Source organism: Archocentrus centrarchus, chromosome 17 (assembly GCF_007364275.1).
Source record: "Archocentrus centrarchus isolate MPI-CPG fArcCen1 chromosome 17, fArcCen1, whole genome shotgun sequence".
NCBI classification, from domain to species: Eukaryota; Metazoa; Chordata; class Actinopteri; order Cichliformes; family Cichlidae; genus Archocentrus; species Archocentrus centrarchus.
The window spans coordinates 8,835,112-8,852,528 of record NC_044362.1 but is presented as its reverse complement, the minus strand read 5'-3'; the positions used below and the strand labels follow the sequence as shown (position 1 = coordinate 8,852,528).

The window sequence follows — 17,417 nt, the reverse complement described above, 5'->3', positions numbered from 1 at the left end:
ACTCCCACTGTCTGAACTCCCTGCTTCATGTGAAGATGGGATGAGAAATAATTTATTCATCTCATATTTGGGAAATTCTTCTGTTACAGCAGTTGAGATGGTGAAATAATAAAATAATAATAATTATATTATAATCTAGTAGATGCCTTTTTGCTAGATAGAAGGTGATAGCATGCAGTATCAAAGGTTTCCTGTATTTGTCTGTGGCAGTGGAGCTGATTCAGTCTGTTAGAGAAGCTGCTCTGCTGCCTGTCCAGTAAGTGGTGCAGAGAGTGTTCAGGATGATCCATGATGGGTAACAGTTTGCTCAATGACCTCCTCTCCACCACAGCTTCAAGAGGGTCCAGTTTGCAGCCAATCACAGAGCAGGCCTTCCTGATCAGTTCATTTAGTCTGTTGGTGTCACAGTTCTGATGCTGCTCCCCCAGCAGACCACAGAACAGTATACTACCCTCACTACAACTGAGCGATAGAAGATCTCTAACATTTTGCTGCTCACACTGATAATATGGACGTCCAGGAACTTGCACTCCTCCACCACATCAACATGCTGCCTCAGAAAAACGTAATGTTACTGGGGTCAAGGCAGTGCATGCAGTTCCCTTTTTACATTTCGAGGTTTCAACTGTAGTACCTTTCAGTAAGTATTAAGGCAGAACCATGGGCCACTTTGCAGAATTCACCATTTTCATTTTACACATGAAGCATGCAGGAGAGGATTTCTGGCAGCAGTCACTTGAAAGCACCTTCTGCCTCTAAAACTAAGTAGAATATATGGCTTCTTGTTCACACACGCAGGTCCTGTTTTATCCATGCTCTTATTGACTATTTTATTTGTCCTTTGAAACCAACATCGTTGACAAGAATTAGCAGAATGCTGGGGCGTTTTATTGGCAAAGTAGGCATCCCTGAAACAGAAAAAGGAAAGATCATGTTTGATTTTAGTTCTGGCATATAATCAATACTATAATGCTGTAAAAAAAAAAAATCCTAGGGCCTTTTTCATCCAGAAGCAGGTGTAAATAATCAGTTAAAGCTTTTCAGCTGCATTCATCCATGTCCACCTCACTATCACCATCAATTTTGGCACTGTGACATAGACAGTGAACAGGCTATTTGCAGATGGGCTCAGGTGTTATCACTTTTCTTGTCTAACTCTCTGCAAGAAAGGGAGTTTCAGTATTCCCCAAAATGTCAAACTGTTCTTTTGAAAATAGCAAAACACACTAACAGGTCATTTAACTTTTATAAAGATGTCAAGAAGCTTCACAAGTGACATGACCTAACTTTCCCCGACTCTTGAAGCCTCAGAGTGAAAGAAGTCAGCATGTGGAACAAATCTCCCCGCACTTTATCTCCATTAACATTCACTCTGTTGGCCCGTTCTCATCTTAATGGAACAATGGAGCAGCATTACCAGCGGCTCATCCTTGTGATCCTGTCTCCCTGGGGTTCCAGTCCCCTTCCAGTGGTGTGTGAATGTAGGTCGACTGTGCTGTGATCAAGCAAGCCTGTTGTTTGTTTGGAAGAGGAGTTTCAGTCAATATGGATGGTTGAGTCAGACACTTGAACATTTTTATAGAAGTAACAGAAAAAAGAGGCACTGCGCTCAAATTGTGTCTTTTTGATGATCACTATAGACTGTATATAAAAGATGGATGTAGCAATAGTTACTTAACCTAGTGGTTTGGGGACTGCTGTGGACTATTTACTGAGTTTGGTAAGTTGGCTGTTGCCATCTTGTGTTTTGTTTTGTCCCCCCCTGCTGAAGATAGATGTGACTATATTTGGGCAACAGGGCAGACCCAGGGAGTCATGAGCTAGCTTGGTTAGCTTGGGTAGCTAGGTGCATCTATAATTCACTATGATTTCAAGAAGGATGAAAACACTGGCTATCAAAAAGCAGGATTAAAACAATAGTTACCATAGAAAGTGAACAGCTCCTTACAGTACAACCAAACATTAAATCAGGCAAAACAGTACCCACCTATCACTCAAAGGAGCTATGCTTCTAGTAACACCTAATTTTAGGCCTAATGCAATTTCAACAGGTGAGTTTTGTACAACTGTTGCAAAAGGGGAAGTTATCTCCATCCATACATACATTTTCTGCCATTAAGCTTTTCAGGGTTGCAGGGGGTTCCATAGATGACATTTATGGACAATGCTGATTGTCCAAATTTCGATCTGCAGTGCGGTATTTTACAGTTGCCATTCACCATGTGAATGGTGAATAACACCATTTATACAGTTCACTATTTATACAGTTGAAAACTAATTTAGGAAAACACAAATGAATGAAACTCTTAAAACTAAGTAAATGTAATATTTTTAAAATGTGGTGGTGATGGCACCAAATTGGCTTTTTATGCATTATTTTCAGAGATTGATTGTATACAGAGCCTCCATCACACAGACACTCGTTATGCCTCCTATTCCGACCACCTCTGAACAAATTCAGATTCATCACTCCATCAGACCTGTTTCCACTGGTTTTCAGTCCAGTTCTTGTGTAATGTGGCATACCTCAGCCTTTTCTCTCTGTTTCCCTTCCTTAAGAACGGCTTCTTGACAGCCACTCTTCCACTGAGACAATTTCTGATGAGGCTTCAGTGAACAGCAGATGGATCAGCTGAAGGGTCAGATACATCTCTCAGCTCCTGTGTCAGGTCTTTGCTGGATTTTTTCCTATTTCTGAAGAACATGACTTTCAGACACTGCTCATCTGCTGTAGTTAGTTTTTTTTTTTTTTTTTAACCTGCCACTTTTTTTTGTCTTCCACTTCCACTCCAGTTTCATCAGATTTTTTAAGGACACACTGCACACTATGCTGAGATATGGTAATCACTTTGTTGATGCAAAAACACTATTTTACACCTGTCAAACTGTGTGATCTTTGGCATTTTTCATAGATTCAGTTAAAGAAATGGGAACAAATGATGTGTCCTCGTGACAGGCTGGTAATCACAAAGTGTCTAAAAAGGAAATTTAAAAATGGTTCTTCGCTAAGTTGCCTTTAATGCGTAGACACAACACTGGTTCATCCCTTGAACTAGGTGCCTTTTTCTATGCTTGAATGATTCATAGCTCAGTGTTAAATGGCTTAACACTCCAAAAAACCTTCCTCTGTGACTGGTCGGCTACCAGGACTCAGCTGACAATGAGTGAAAAAGCAGCCAATGTCCAAAGAAAGACTGGAGAACTATTGTGCAAGACCACTTTAAAAATCACACACACACAAAGTTTGGCTCCTTGGAAGCAAAGAAATAAGAGTGATTCAAGACTTTTGCACAGCACTGTACACAAATGCTTTCAGAGCTTTATTCTGGGGTGGCCAACTGCTGGCTCCAGCCCCATATTTACAGACAGCAGAGAGGTATCTGTCACCTGATTTTCAGCAAGAAGGAAAAGAGGAGCATTTCCCAAAATGCCAGACTACTCTCTTTTTTTTTCCTTCACTCCCTTTTCCTGCAGCAGTTTGCTGTAATTTTTCTTTACTGAAATGTACTCCAAAATTATCTTTGTGATTTGTGCAGGGAAGAATTCCTAAAGAATAAGCTGCCATCTTTGCAGGATCTATTGTGTTCCCCAGTTCGAAAGCCTCACTCTGTCAGCTTGTTCTTCACAGGTAGGGTGTAGCTGTGCAATTTATCAAAAATATTTACTACAGCCACGATTTCAAATTACAGAAGGCTGCACTTTTTCCTCCAGGAGGCAGACGTTTCAGACATCTTTCTAAGCACAGTATTTTGATGTTATGCCAAATCCGTGGCCTGCAAACAATGTGTGTTTTCAAGAGGGAAGTCGTTAATTTTTCTCCAAATAAGCATCAAGAAAACAGATTTTGTCCCATATCTGAAAATAAGTGAGTAAAAAAAAAATGGCAATAGGCCTGTGATTTCTGTCTTTGTCAGCACAGTACAGCTTAGAAGCAGCAGAGTTCTTGCTCCGAATGGATCCTCAAGACTACGATAGATTTGTCTCCTTGTCTGCATTTCCAGCCCCTCGTCCATCTGTGTGCTGCAGCGTTTTCATTAGAGAAACGGCTGAAAGAAAAACAACAAAAAAAAATAGGCAGAGAGAAAAAGGGCAGGGTGTTTGGAGCCTTATCCCTCAGACACAAAAGCTCACTCTGATCCTTGGAACACAATAGAGCCAGCCTCCCCTGCACCCTTGGGCCAGGCAGCAAATAATACCCATAATGTAGCATGTCTGTGACTGCTGGAATCCCCCGTGGTCATACTTGTCCAGCTTGTACAGGACTGTGCCAGAGACGTGATGCCAGGCAAGCAGGCTACAATGCCAACTTACAGATGCCAAACCCTGGCACAAGCCCCACATTATTCTTATTTCTGTTTTACACCTCGCCTTACGGAGCTTCTTCTGCCTCAATTCGACATGGATGTGAGCTGAGCAGCACGCCCTCCAGGTCTAATTGTGCTGTATATTTTATACACAAATTCAGTTCTTCTATCACACTCTGCTGCATTGTTTGGAATTGAGTTATTTCACGCAGCCACGCTTAGGACACCAACAGCAACGCAGCGCTGGAAGTTGCAGTGGCTGAGATATACCAGATCCAACAATATCAGTTCTCACACTAGTAATAAGTCCCGTGGTGGCGCTCCCTAAATAACACAGCGAGGCTCAGATCCACGCAGAGATGGCACGCTCGCTGAGACGCTTTCCACTCCCTTGAGCTCCTCAAACAGCTCTGATGGGGGAAAACTGGGGAATTTATCCACAGAAATAAAACAATTACATCTTACATTCCCCTGAAAAATTCATGCACTTGTGGGATGATGCTTGAATACGTTTGAAAGAAACCAGGCAGTCCCTCAGAAACACGACTGTGCTAGATTTGTGGCCTCAAAGCTGAGGTTTGGGAATTAAAAAAAAAAAACAAAAAAAAACAGACTCAAACAGATTCTGGTGTGTTCAGCTATGCTGGGTGAGTGTGTAGCTCCACAGCGCCACACTGTGGTACCTGCAAAGGAAAACTGACAAAGTGGGGTGCTTTTTTTCCCCCCTCCTCTTCTTTTTATTATTTCAAATACGCATGAAGCATTTACATCAACAAAGTATAACAAAAGTTACACTGGCTTACACTTTGGCAGCAGCGATAGCTCACACGCACACATAAGAGCCAGTGACATTTTCATTCCTCACAATAACAGCTCACATTTACAGGATGCAAATACAGTATATGAAAATACATTTGGCGTTAACTGCGGATCACGTGTAGTGGTCTAAGTGCCTTTAAACACAAAACGATGCACCGCATCATATCTCAGTGGACTGAACCTGGAGGCGATATAATGTACAATATGCAGGTTTATATAACTTCTGCATTTGCAGTGTTTTCCAGCAGACTAAATGATATCCCAGGGAGCACAGCATCAAACCCCAGCTGCCCAAGGTTACACTCACTGTCTGCACTTGCTGGCATGAGGCACCACAAATCTCACCACATATGGACAAGGGCCTGTTTATGTAGCTTATTTATTACAGCACACCAGGATGTATTCTTGGCTCTTTGCTAAACACCTCAGGGAAAACTAAATAATTTAACCTTTCCACACCCATCTCTTTAAATTTAGAAATACAGAAAAAGAAAAACATCATGTCCAAGTTTGTCACCTCCTGCATGCAAACATATTTTTGAATCTTTTCATAAAGAGAGTGATCATGGCGAATGTCAGCTTGCGGCTCAGGCCTAGACAGCCTGCATCGCATACTAAGGCACTCAGTTTTAGAGCACTTAATGTGTAGAAGCCTCATGTTTTCCTGGCAACATTAGAGCCATCTTTAAACAAGTTCCTGGGATTGTTGTGTCCTAAAAGTTTCCCAGTCAACAAATCAGGCCGCATGAAGCAATAGCAAATTTAAATAAGTTGCTTAGCCTGACGTAGCACTTAGATGAGAAAAAATATAACGTGTGTGTGTGTGTGTGTGTGTGTCACAGTTGTGTCCACATTTGCCACAGGTTTCAGGAGACAAACAGCCCAAACAGGAATCTGGGAAATTCAAATTCCGACCCTTAACGCAGGTCTGCATTTGCGTGCCCTGTCCCCCTGCTGGCTCCATCAAGCATCCGTCACCATCCAGCCTTTCCTGTTTTTGGTCCTCTCGGCTCATCTCAGAGCGTGCGCTCACACTCATCTCCGCTGTGTTGCTCTGCTGATCACACGCTGATCTTCTTCAGCTGTTCGTAGGTGAGGAAGAACTGAAAAAGGGAGTAAAGGAACTCTGGCAAAAAGAGGAGTGGATTTTATTTCTTTTTTGTTGGTCAGAATGAGAGGCACAGTGAGGAGCCCTTTTTACCCCAATTTGTGCTGCAACAGGGAATAATCTCATTACATCTTTCAGGCCTGGTTGGAGCTCAGTGAGTACCTGCAAGCCTCTCTTTTCCGGCTCAATCACCTCTAATCCAAACTTAACCTTTGATAATGTTCACTCTCTGCACCCTTCCCTCTTCCCAAGTTACATAAACCGGTTAGTGAGCATTTAACCAAGCTTTCCTCCATTAAACAAAGCCTTGGAATGCCACACACCACCGAATACATAACAGAATTTACAACTTTCTTCCAGCTCACCAGGTATTGCACCACAGAGGGTACAGTGTATCACAAAAATGAGTACACCCCCTCACATGTCTGCATATATTTAAGTATATCTTTTCATGGGACAACACTGACAAAATGACACTTTGACACAATGAAAAGTAGTCTGTGTGCAGCTTATATAACAGTGTCAATTTACTCTTCCCTCAAAATAACTCAGTATACAGCCATTAATGTCTAAACCAGCAGCAACAAAAGTGAGTACACCCCTAAGAGACTACACCCGTAAATGTCCAAATTGAGCACTGCTTGTCACTTCTCCTCCAAAATGTCATGTGACTCATTTGTGTTACTACGTCTCAGGTGTGCACAGGGAGCAGGTGTGTTCAGTTTTGTAGTACAGCTCTCACACTCTCTCATACTGGTCACTGAAAGTTCCAACATGGAACCTCATGGCAAAGAACCCTCTGAGGATCTTAAAAGACGAATTGTTGTGCTACATGAAGACTGTTATATAAGCTGCACACAGACTACGTTTCATTGTGCCAAAGTGTCATTTTGTCAGTGTTGTCCCATGAAAAGATATACTTAAATATATGCAGACATGTGAGGGGTGTACTCACTTTTGTGATACTGTATATATGTGAACAGATCATGAGTGTGATGTTGGAAAGGATACGATGATGTTCCACGGTCCTAGGCGGAGCCAGTTGGGAAAGAAACCCTTGTAGAGGGCCATGAAGCCTTCAGAGCGCCACGTCTGAAAGCAGAAAACAGACAGTTTCATCTCATTATCCTCCGATGAGCATCCGCTCTGGGCATTTTTTTTACTGGGACTGAAGAATCAGTGAAATTAGATAACTAGATATTCAGCTATACTACATGAGATGAATTATGCATTATTCCAGGAGACAAAAAAATAAACATACACACGGGCACTTCTTTGTGGAAGTATGAAGCTAATTAAAGGTTTGAAAATAAATAAATAAATAAATTGGCAGAATAAAGCTAAAGTCCAAAGACTTAAAAGTGTAAAACTGACAGCTGGCTGCATTAAATACTGTTCCAACACAAAATTCACAAAGATGTCTGCACTTAAAGAAGTATTCCAGTTGTTTTTTTTAAAACCATCTCCATAAATATTTCCCAGAATGCTTCTAATCTCATCTTTTTGTTTACCCCTGCCTGCCCAGCACACATTCTCATCAGGGGTCATTTTCTCAGATTATTACTCAATCAACACAAACCGAGCATGGAACCAGTTCAGGTCGGCCACAAAGTCATGCTCAGCCTCATTCCGGGCAGATCAGCTGATGGCTCTGCTGATACCCTCCTACACTTTCCAATGGCACATCAAATATAGGGCACACTATTTAAGCTGCTTCACCTCGTCCACAGTTGCTGCACATCTGCAAGCCACTGTGCAACCCACCTCTACATTAGCTTTCATGCTGATTCTGGACTATATGTCATATCTGTTCTCACTAATGCCTGCTTTACTCTGTGCTGCGATCTTACTCTATCCATCTCCAGCTTTCCATGTGGAGAGGTGCCACAACAGCTCCACATTATTACCGCAGATGGAAATATCAATCTTCTTTTGACTGTGGTGGTGCTGAATGAACGATCTCTGTGTTTACATGATGAGAGGACTGCTGTTCAAAAATCGATGGAGTACCTATTTAATTACAAGCCAACCGAATATCAATTTCAGGAGGAGTTCTGACTGACCTGCAGCAGACAGTCTAATGTTCCCTGGTACAGCGCTCCTCCTCTCTGGTTCATCATGCGCGTCCGGACCACATCCACTGGATTTGAGGCCAAAGCCCCCGCCAAGCCGCACACAAAGCTGGACCTGTGGACCATAAGGGTAATTGTTCATAAGATTCCTTAGCTATGTTGTTGGTACTAAAACAGTCATTATGGTGGTGTGAACACTAATGTTGTATGTCTGTGTAGATTCTCAGTCATCCAGGTCATAGTAGTCTCTGGAGCTTGAAAAAGGCGACTGGACTTCTTTTTGTTTCTTGAAGACGTTTCACCTCTCATCCGAAAGGCTTTCCTGTGACCTCAATAGGCCACAGGAAACAATGGAGCGGAGTCTTAAATTGGTTTCAACTGAAACCACTGATTAAATATGACCACGCCCCCTTCACACCTGGGCACATGTGTTCACGCACATGATCAATAGAGGGTCATAACCACCTCCAGGGGACTACGCCCACAGGGGTTTAAATACCTGTGTCTCTCCACCTTTTGGTTGAGAACTGAAGAAGCCTTTCGGATGAGAGGTGAAACGTCTTCAAGAAACAAAAAGAAGTCCAGTCGCCTTTTTCAAGCTCCAGAGACGAACACTAATGTTACAAACAGAAAATATACTCAGCTCCGTCCAAGTACCCACATGGCATTTGCTGCTATAAATACAGTTGTTGTTGTTAGATGTTAGATGAATTGTTAGATGAAGTTGTTGTTAGATGCAAACTTCACTGCACCCCTGAGCAGACATCCAGAAATGTCTAAGATGAATACTGTGAAATGGTTTCTGTTGAGTGTGCTGAGTAATGTCTAAAATACTGCACAATATCAGAGGTTAGGATTTTATACAGTACTTTGTTCTGTACATTTGTTTATTAAGCTATGACTTTGTGATCTAAAGTTTGCTACCTTCCTTTCAAACAATGAGCTCAAGTTGGTACTTGATCTGTTTTTCTGGCTTTGGACTGATTAAAACACGCCCCACTTACAAGTAATTTCCTGCCTGTTATTACACCGCATGACACAGGAGCCGAGGAGGAGCAAGTTTAAACTCACAAGAAGTGTGTGTACACGGTGTCCCCCATGTGGCCTGACAAGATCAGATGCTTCTTGGTGAGGTCATAGACTGGAAGCTCCACCCCCACCACGATAGCTGCCCTCTGAGCTGTTAGAGAGACTCCCTGATGCAGTGAGAGAAAGATTAAAGTTTGCTGCCTGCACTACCTGAAAGCTGTATGCTGTATATATTGGCGTCATTTTTTTAAGCTTCTCTGTACCTTCCACAGTCCTCTTGTTCCCTCCTCCTGGTAAATATTAATGAAGTTGCCCATCATACTGCCCTGGATCACATTTCCCTGAGCTTGCATGCGGATCTAGGAAGTCAGAAAGAGGTGAATGTGACAAAGTTGCACTTGAGAAAGGGTAACAGTGCACAACTGATGTGTAACGCTGCAAAACCAAGTTGTGTGTGAGGAGGGGTGGGGGTGGGGGATTTCTTGGATTTCTACTGGAATGCAAAAGATGTAAAAAAAAAAAAAAAAAAAAAAAAAAAGTTTGCTGGGATTTTTTTTTGGCAAGCTCAGTATTCAAAAATATTTCCCCAATCCCTGCTTCCAGGAAACCTCCAGCCCATTCTTGGCTGTTTAACAAATCAGCCCTGGTTTATTTCTTGGCTCGGTGAAGGCTTGACATGTGCAGCTAGTACACAGCATCATCAAAACACAATGTTCCCTACCAGCAGACACGTGCATAACACTTAGCAGACTGTAGACAGAAGGTCTGGCTTACAAGGCATGGTGCAAAAAAGCCACGCCGAACAGCCTGAGCACAGATAAGCACAAACCAGTCAGGCACGCATATCATTTCCAGAACACTATGTTAAAACCGTGAGGTTTCACTCTATAAATAATCCACAAGTAAGGTCACGGTAACACCACAATGCCCTTCACTACACTTGGCAACAGTTGGGACTTGGGGGAAAAAAAAAAAAAGAAAACTTTCTCATGACTATAACAGAACAAAACTGAAAAAAGCTGCTGTCTGTATCTGTGGACAATGGCTCCAGGCCTCACTGCAGTTCTAAAAACCTGTCAGACATGTCCTACTGACGTCTGATAAGCTCAGCACAAGCTGTAACCCGACCCTCAGGTATGTAAACGGTTACCTTAAGCACATCGGTAGGGTTGGCAATGGAGGAGGAAATGACACCAGAGAGAATGCCACACAGCACATTAGTGAACAGCGTCTCATCTGAAAGAGAAGAGTGGGAGGCAGGCTGTGACTGTGAACAAGCAGCACTCGATATTGCACAGCAGTCAGATTTCAGTATTTCACTGTGTTTCAGTGTGCAGCGCTGGCTGCTACAACAAGCTCTTACATGAGGAAACTGAGAGTATATATATATATATATATAAGTAGGTCAAACGCGTGCACATCTGTGCCTCATCTGTGACCTTCAAGAGGAATGCGCACATGTTGCCATAAACAGCAGCCTGAGTGTGAGTGAGTGAGTGAGTGTGTGCGTTTCAGGGAGATAAAGAGCAACTGAAACTCACCCTCTGGCCTTTCAACTAGCAGCCTCTTAAAAGTCTGGTATGTGCCAATTTTTATGGTCCCATAGGAGGCCTGGCGCAGCATGGCAGGAGCAATCCTGCAATGAATTAAGTTTAGTTTCATTACTCTGTTCCACAGCATCTCTGTGGGTTTTGGCTAATCTAAATCACACCCATGTCTTTGGACACAAGAGGAAGAGGGTTCGAGGTGGCTGACAGCGAAATAGGAAGTGTAAAGAAATAGAGGAAGTGTAAAAATGTCTGAAGAAACAGAACAACGTGAGGAACACGTTTAATAGCCTAGTGAAATCTTAATGTAGTCACGGCGATCCCTCTCGTACACACTAGCGTCCGAGTCCCACCATACTGACCCTGAATACAAAGCTCGGAGCCCCTCCTCTCTCCCGATCCTCATCATAGCGTGGAGCATGGGTCCGTGTATTTTGCGGCCAACGGATTTTCGTTTAGGAATCAGAAAACGAAAAACGGGAAACGCCTCGTTTCCCGATTTTAGTTTCAAAGTTTAAAAACGGAAAACGATAAACGAACCGTTTCCCGATTTTCATTTCAAAATGGGAAAATAAAAAAATGGAAAACGAGCCGTTTCCCGATTTTTGTTTCCTGATTAAAAATTTAAAAATGGATTTTAAAAATCCGGCGTGGAAATCGGATTTCTGAGTTTTTATTTTTTTCCCCAATTCTCACCCGGAAGTTGTCCCCATACATTTGACAGTTTCATGACAGTAGAGGGCGTGCTGCAGTTTCCATCGTTGTCAAGTGTATTTTGGATGTCTGCGGGATGGCAACGGGCAGTTATGTCCTTTTTCGAGAAAGCAGACGTGTTACACTTAAGGAAGATGACATGTCTGTGGACAAGATATGCAGGATTTTTCAGGTGCCGTAACTGTTCAACTTATAACTGATAGATTTATATATAAGAATATTTATTTTGGCTTTACGGAGCCTTGGTTAGCTTAATGGCATGTGATCGAGTAAATGCTAATGTTAGCTAAAAGTAACTTTGTGGTATGTCTAAACACTTAAAGTACATTGAAATATGATTTAGAATTGAATGTTTCCAATATTATTTTGTGCAGATGTTTGTTCTAAATAACATAAAATCTGTGAATAATTAGCACTTTATAAGTTTTTTTTTATTTTGCCAAATTAAACAGGTTAATTGCAGTAGTCTGTACATTACAGATGATGCAAACACTGCAATATTTCCAGAGCCAGCAGGACATTTTTCCATCCTAAAGCTTTCACATCACAGTCATTATGAGGTCCATGGAGATCCAGTTCATAGTCCACTTCCTGCAAGCAGATCCCTACCCACTACTGGTATTCCATTTGCCTTCATGCACCGACCCTCACCTTCTGCTCTGACTGACACACCACGGCCTTCAGCTGGAACGCCACGAGCAAGCAACCTGTTCCCAGCAAGATCTTTCCAAAGGTTAGCTGTTAAATATTCAACTTGTCTTTACTAGTAAAATCTCTCTACAGCCATATTTTTTCATCTTATTTTTTTAATGATCTAATTCCTCCACAGGGCTATCCATATTGCCAAAATAGTAAATGACAAGCTCAGTACTTCCAAAACAGTCATCATTCGCTTTTTGGAAGCTGAAGCAAATGTGGAAGGAATAACACAGAAGGTGAAGGATGCCTTGGGCTGTGATGAGGTGATTACCCTGACAGACAGCCAAGGAAATGAAATAGTAGACTCGGAGGGCACAAGAAGTAAGCTAAGTGATCAAAAACTTGCTTTTTACATTTTACCATTAAAATTAATAAATATAGAAATACATTGTCTTCTCCTAAGGTTCCCATTACTGGAAACAGAACTCCAGAAAAATCTATGCAATCTTTGAGGATGACTTTGTGGAGTTCCAGAATGGAAGAACAGCTAAAGCAAGGTAATGTATGTAAAGTCAAACTCATTCTCTACACAAGGGCAAACAGTATAAGTCATTTTACCTGACAAATATTTTTTAAAAGAAAAACTGAAGGCCTCATAGGCAGATATAAGAAAAATATTCATGCATTTGGCGATTTCACTATTTTGTCGTTCTACATTTAAGTCGAAGGGCCGACGACAGTATGAGCATACAAGAGGTCATTGGCAAAATTGACCAACTAAAGCAAGCTGCTGAGAGCCTCCAAGATATCACCTAAGCAATAAACCAGCTGTCTGAGCTTGCAAAGCACACACGCAAAGCAGTGACTGATGCCCACCTGCATTCTGTAAAGGATGCCTTTGCCTGCCTCGTTTGCAAAGGTATGCATTACATATTACAGCAAATATAAATGTGTTTAATTTTCTTATTTTATATTTAAAGTAACTGGCACATATTTTTCTGCATCAATTTCTTTTTTTAAAACCTTGTAGCTCTAATGGAGGAACCCATGTTTTCCACGTGCTGCGAGTCTCTAGTTGGATGCCGAACATGTGTGGAGCAGTGGCTGTTAACTGCAGATCACTGTCTGAAATGCAGAGCTGAAGAAATTGATCGTAGGGTACACCAAGTTAAGGGTCTCCATGCTGTTCTCTCTCTCCTCAAAGAGATATAGATGTGTAATTCATCTAACATTGAATATAAATGGGCATTTGTCACTACAAAGCTAAAGAGGGTGCAGAGTTTGTATTTCAAGCCAACATCACACCAGCTTAATTGACCAGGTTTTCCTACAGAGGAACCTTTTATAAAATCAGCTTGGGTAGTGTTGGCATATATACTAACCTGCAGCCTCTGCAGCTTATCAGTAACACGTTTCCTCATCCTGTTTGATGGGTGGTTTTCTCTGTAATCACATTGTCTTTTTACTTGGTTGTCCTTAGGTTTCAAGCCCAGTTTGATGTTTATAACATGGTTTGGGAGTGGAACAGTAGTCGGTAACTGCGGTTTTCATTATGTAATTATTAAATGTTACATTGTTTAAATGATATACAAGCTTGGGTGTTACACAAAATTAGAATTTTAAAAAAGAATTAGAGAATTGCAAGTTCTCCTTTATTGCCAACAATCAGAAACAAGATTGTAAATACAAATTATTTGAACTGTTATAAATTGAAACAGCTTGTAGTTTTCTCTGTAATAAATTTTTTTTGGAGAAGTTTACTCGTTTCTTCATTGAATACCACTAATGGATCACACACAACATCTGGTGATGTCAATAAGAAACCTAACAGCATCTTTAAAGGGTCCATAGTTATGATGAACCACGTTTTGGTAAAGTGAAAACAAGTCAAAATGAGAACCAAACTCTGTTTCAGTCCACTGTTTGGCTTCTTCAGAGGAGAAAGGCTCCAGTCCAAAAATGGAATCTCTCTTCAAGGCTGATCCCACCTCCTGCTGATACAGGTCAGCTGCAGCGGCACCATTAGGCAGAAGTTCCTCAGCAATTTTTGCAGGACACCCCCCTTTAGCCAGTTCATTTGGTATTCCTTTTCCTGCATGACACACAAGTGTGTTTTAAGGGTTTACAAATGAATGAGTTAAAATTTACTTGGTATAGTAAAGTGAACATAACTGCAACAGATTCACAGCATTTAGAAATATGAGCTTATCTTATTACTTTAGTGTTGCTTCAAAGGGGTGATTATGTGTTCATTGAACAGATCTAGATATAAATACAACAATAAAAGGAAATCTACACAAAATAGCAAAATACCCAAATAATTCAGAACAAATCGATGAGGTATTTTAGAAATTGAAGCTGCCCCATCTATTGAAAATTTCAGTCAGTAGTGAATATACAGATATGCAAATAAGCTACACATTTGTAAATGCATTTCATATCAAAATTTACTACAGAGTGGTAAACTAAATTTAAATTGCTTTGTGAACAAAATATTCTTGTAACAGAGCCAGTAAAAAGGAATGAATCATACCTGGGATTCTGTGTGCATTCCATGCCTCTACAACATTAGTGATACCAATCCTGGCCATCTGGCATGTCAAGTTTGACACACAGTACTTGGATGTGCTGTCCTCCATGTCCAGTTCCTCCATGTCCACCAGTTGTACCAAAGCAGTCTTCAGAGGATAGTTGACTCGGGCATTTACCTCTGACCACATTCTCTCAATCACATGGTTCTGTGCATATTTTAAAACAGCATGACTCGGCTTATTCTCATCTGAAATGAGTTTACAAAAAAAAGAAAATATTTTACCACCACATTGTTACCCTTGTAGAAGGTGTCTGAATGTAGGGCTGCCTCTGACAATTGTATCTGTATTGTGCCAGCCTTTCCTGGATGAACAGTGCCAGGTAAAACTCCTTCCCACAGTCAACTCTGACCTGATCCCACAGTCCACAAGAAAGCAGAGCAGGTCTGAAGATAAAACACACAAACATAAACCCTTTAAACCTAACAAGCATCCCAGCCACTCCTAAAGTAACGATAAAAAAAGTATTTAGTTAAAACTGGACGGAGCAATAATAGACTGAGGAATAAATGAATACTAGTAGCAGTAGTCAGGTTATTTTACCTGTACACATCCTCGTAAATGATGATGTTGTTTTTTACCGGCATGGTGGAATGACTGACAATCTTCTTGCTGAAACCATCAATAGCCATGACATGGGTCACTCCAAACATAACAAGTTTTTCATTTTGATCTAAGTGAAGCTTATGACCCATGTATTCTGCATTGTAGGGTATGGGGTTGAGATTTCGGGCACCCTAAAATCAAACAAACTATAAATACTCAATATATTTGCAAGATTTAGATTCTCAACACCAGTGCTCTACTGGAAAACTGGTATTTAACATTACCTGCTGTCTTGCTGCATAATAGGGTTGATGAATGCTTCTCAACACTTTGCCCACTCTGCCTTCAGAAGCTTTAATGCCTTTTGCAGAAAGATATCCAGTCATCATTTTTCGACCAAAAGATGATCCAGTCTAGAAGTGGGGGGGGAAGACAGACTTCACAGGTCACTACATGCTTGGAGAAAAAAAATGGGAAGCTTGTTATGTTTGCAAAGCCCAACATAGTGACTTAAAAAAAAAGTTTAAGCACAGAAGCTGACAGTTTATCCATAGAGGCACTAAATAGGGAAGAATACTGTTAAAAATAACTTTACATTTCCAGTGGAATGTTTGGAGAAGTAAGACTGTTAATACTTATCATGTTAATAATGTGACAAGTGAAATATATTATTTGGATAAATTATGTGTATAGTCCTTCCATGCATTTTTATCCACGTATCCAGTTCAATGTGGGAGACTCTCACCCTCACCCCTCTGGCAGCTGGAGCCTATCCCAGCTGCCAGAGGGGTGAGAGGTGGGTTACAGCCTGGACAGGTCGCCAGTCTCTCGCAGGGCTAACAGTGTATTAGCCATTTAATTGAATCTGTAAATTGTAGCATACGACTGATGTCTGGCTTCCCATTAGCTTGTAGTCAGCTTTTTAGCTATATTAATGTAGCCATTGCATATTTCACAAAAAGCATTCATCATAAAAATAATTATAACAATGAAAAACTTACCTCAGCAATACCTTCAGCGACTTCAACTTCAAGCTGGCTGTCTGAACAGAATTGTGTGAGCAGCCCCTGCTCAGCACACCATCTCCGCACATTCCTCTCAGAAAAACCCCGTCTTGTTCCGAAGTGGGTGCATAACATTGATGCGATTTCGCTACAACACTTGCCATTTATTCTGCTTACTGCAATAAAATCTGCATATTCGTGCAACGACATGTCTTCTTAGATGTATATGTGAATCATGGCTCCTAATCAAATCAAACGTACCGCCAATGTCTGCGTGTGCCGCGAGAGTTCGATCATTTCCGGGTCAAGATACAAAAATGAAGAAAAATGAGAAATCCGATTTCCACGCCGGATTTTTGAAATCCATTTTTAAATTTTTAATCAGGAAACAAAAATCGGGAAACGGCTCGTTTTCCATTTTTTTATTTTCCCATTTTGAAACGAAAATCAGGAAACGGTTCGTTTTCCGTTTTCCGTTTTTAAACTTTGAAACTAAAATCGGGAAACGAGGCGTTTCCCGTTTTTCGTTTTCTGATTCCTAAACGAAAATCCGTTGGCCGCAAAATACACGGACCAGCATGCCTCGGTACCGGATCTCTCGGTATTTAACGTCGCCCACCTGACCCTGGACCTGAAGGCGAGTCTTGGCCAGGTCGATTGGAAAGGTCCCTGCAAACACAGAGCATCGTAAAATCCCCGTAAACCATTCATAATCAACAGGAAGTCACGCTGCTCGGCCTCGCCGCATCACTCACCACATTCCGCCGTTACTGAAGCCAGCCCGCCGAAAACAAAGGGCTTCCAGTTGACGTTAGACATTTTCTCATGCCGCATACCGAGTCACAGAGGGGAAAAAAAACCCCACCAACTAGCCGGTGACTAGAGAGGAAGGCAGATGAGCTGGGTGAGCAGCGGTCTTAATACTTGAGGCGTAAAAGTGGCGTTTCAGTCGGGGGAGACCAGCCCCACAGCCCTCCTCCGCTGCTGAGTAGCATGGAAACCCCGCCCCCTCTTCCCTTTTCTGCTCTCCGCTGTCCCCGCCTA

At 41.6% G+C, this 17,417-nt stretch overlaps 3 protein-coding genes across 6 annotated transcripts; 1 reads left to right on the top strand and 2 right to left on the bottom strand.

The window, feature by feature from the left end:
• Positions 1–5,029: 5,029 nt before the first annotated feature.
• LOC115795730 (kidney mitochondrial carrier protein 1-like) lies at positions 5,030–17,402 on the bottom strand. The gene is made up of 10 exons (XM_030751779.1): positions 17,129–17,402; positions 16,955–17,042; positions 11,242–11,301; positions 10,874–10,968; positions 10,483–10,568; positions 9,596–9,691; positions 9,375–9,499; positions 8,295–8,418; positions 7,243–7,323; positions 5,030–6,226 (listed from the first exon to the last, which is right to left on the bottom strand). Exons 1-10 carry the CDS (start codon positions 17,205–17,207, stop codon positions 6,185–6,187), a joined length of 876 nt encoding a protein of 291 aa, XP_030607639.1. The 5' UTR covers positions 17,208–17,402; the 3' UTR covers positions 5,030–6,184.
• LOC115795731 (uncharacterized) lies at positions 11,427–13,048 on the top strand. Of its 2 annotated transcripts, XM_030751781.1 has the most exons (5): positions 11,427–11,765; positions 12,046–12,326; positions 12,423–12,555; positions 12,696–12,789; positions 12,955–13,048. In XM_030751781.1, the coding sequence occupies exons 1-5, from the start codon at positions 11,670–11,672 to the stop codon at positions 12,975–12,977; spliced, it is 627 nt and encodes a 208-aa protein (XP_030607641.1). In that variant the 5' UTR covers positions 11,427–11,669; the 3' UTR covers positions 12,978–13,048. The 2 variants fall into 2 exon arrangements, with proteins under 2 accessions (XP_030607641.1, XP_030607640.1); XM_030751780.1 differs by lacking the exon at positions 12,955–13,048 and having other exon boundaries at positions 12,423–12,613; positions 12,696–12,947.
• LOC115795729 (uncharacterized) lies at positions 13,866–16,947 on the bottom strand. 3 transcript variants are annotated; one of them, XM_030751778.1, is made up of 6 exons: positions 16,371–16,947; positions 15,654–15,825; positions 15,367–15,560; positions 15,100–15,209; positions 14,766–15,011; positions 13,866–14,324 (listed from the first exon to the last, which is right to left on the bottom strand). In XM_030751778.1, exons 2-6 carry the CDS (start codon positions 15,756–15,758, stop codon positions 14,023–14,025), a joined length of 957 nt encoding a protein of 318 aa, XP_030607638.1. In that variant the 5' UTR covers positions 15,759–15,825; positions 16,371–16,947; the 3' UTR covers positions 13,866–14,022. The 3 variants fall into 3 exon arrangements, with proteins under 3 accessions (XP_030607638.1, XP_030607635.1, XP_030607636.1); XM_030751775.1 differs by having other exon boundaries at positions 15,654–15,782; XM_030751776.1 differs by having other exon boundaries at positions 14,766–14,970; positions 15,062–15,209; positions 15,654–15,782; positions 16,371–16,940.
• Positions 17,403–17,417: the final 15 nt, after the last annotated feature.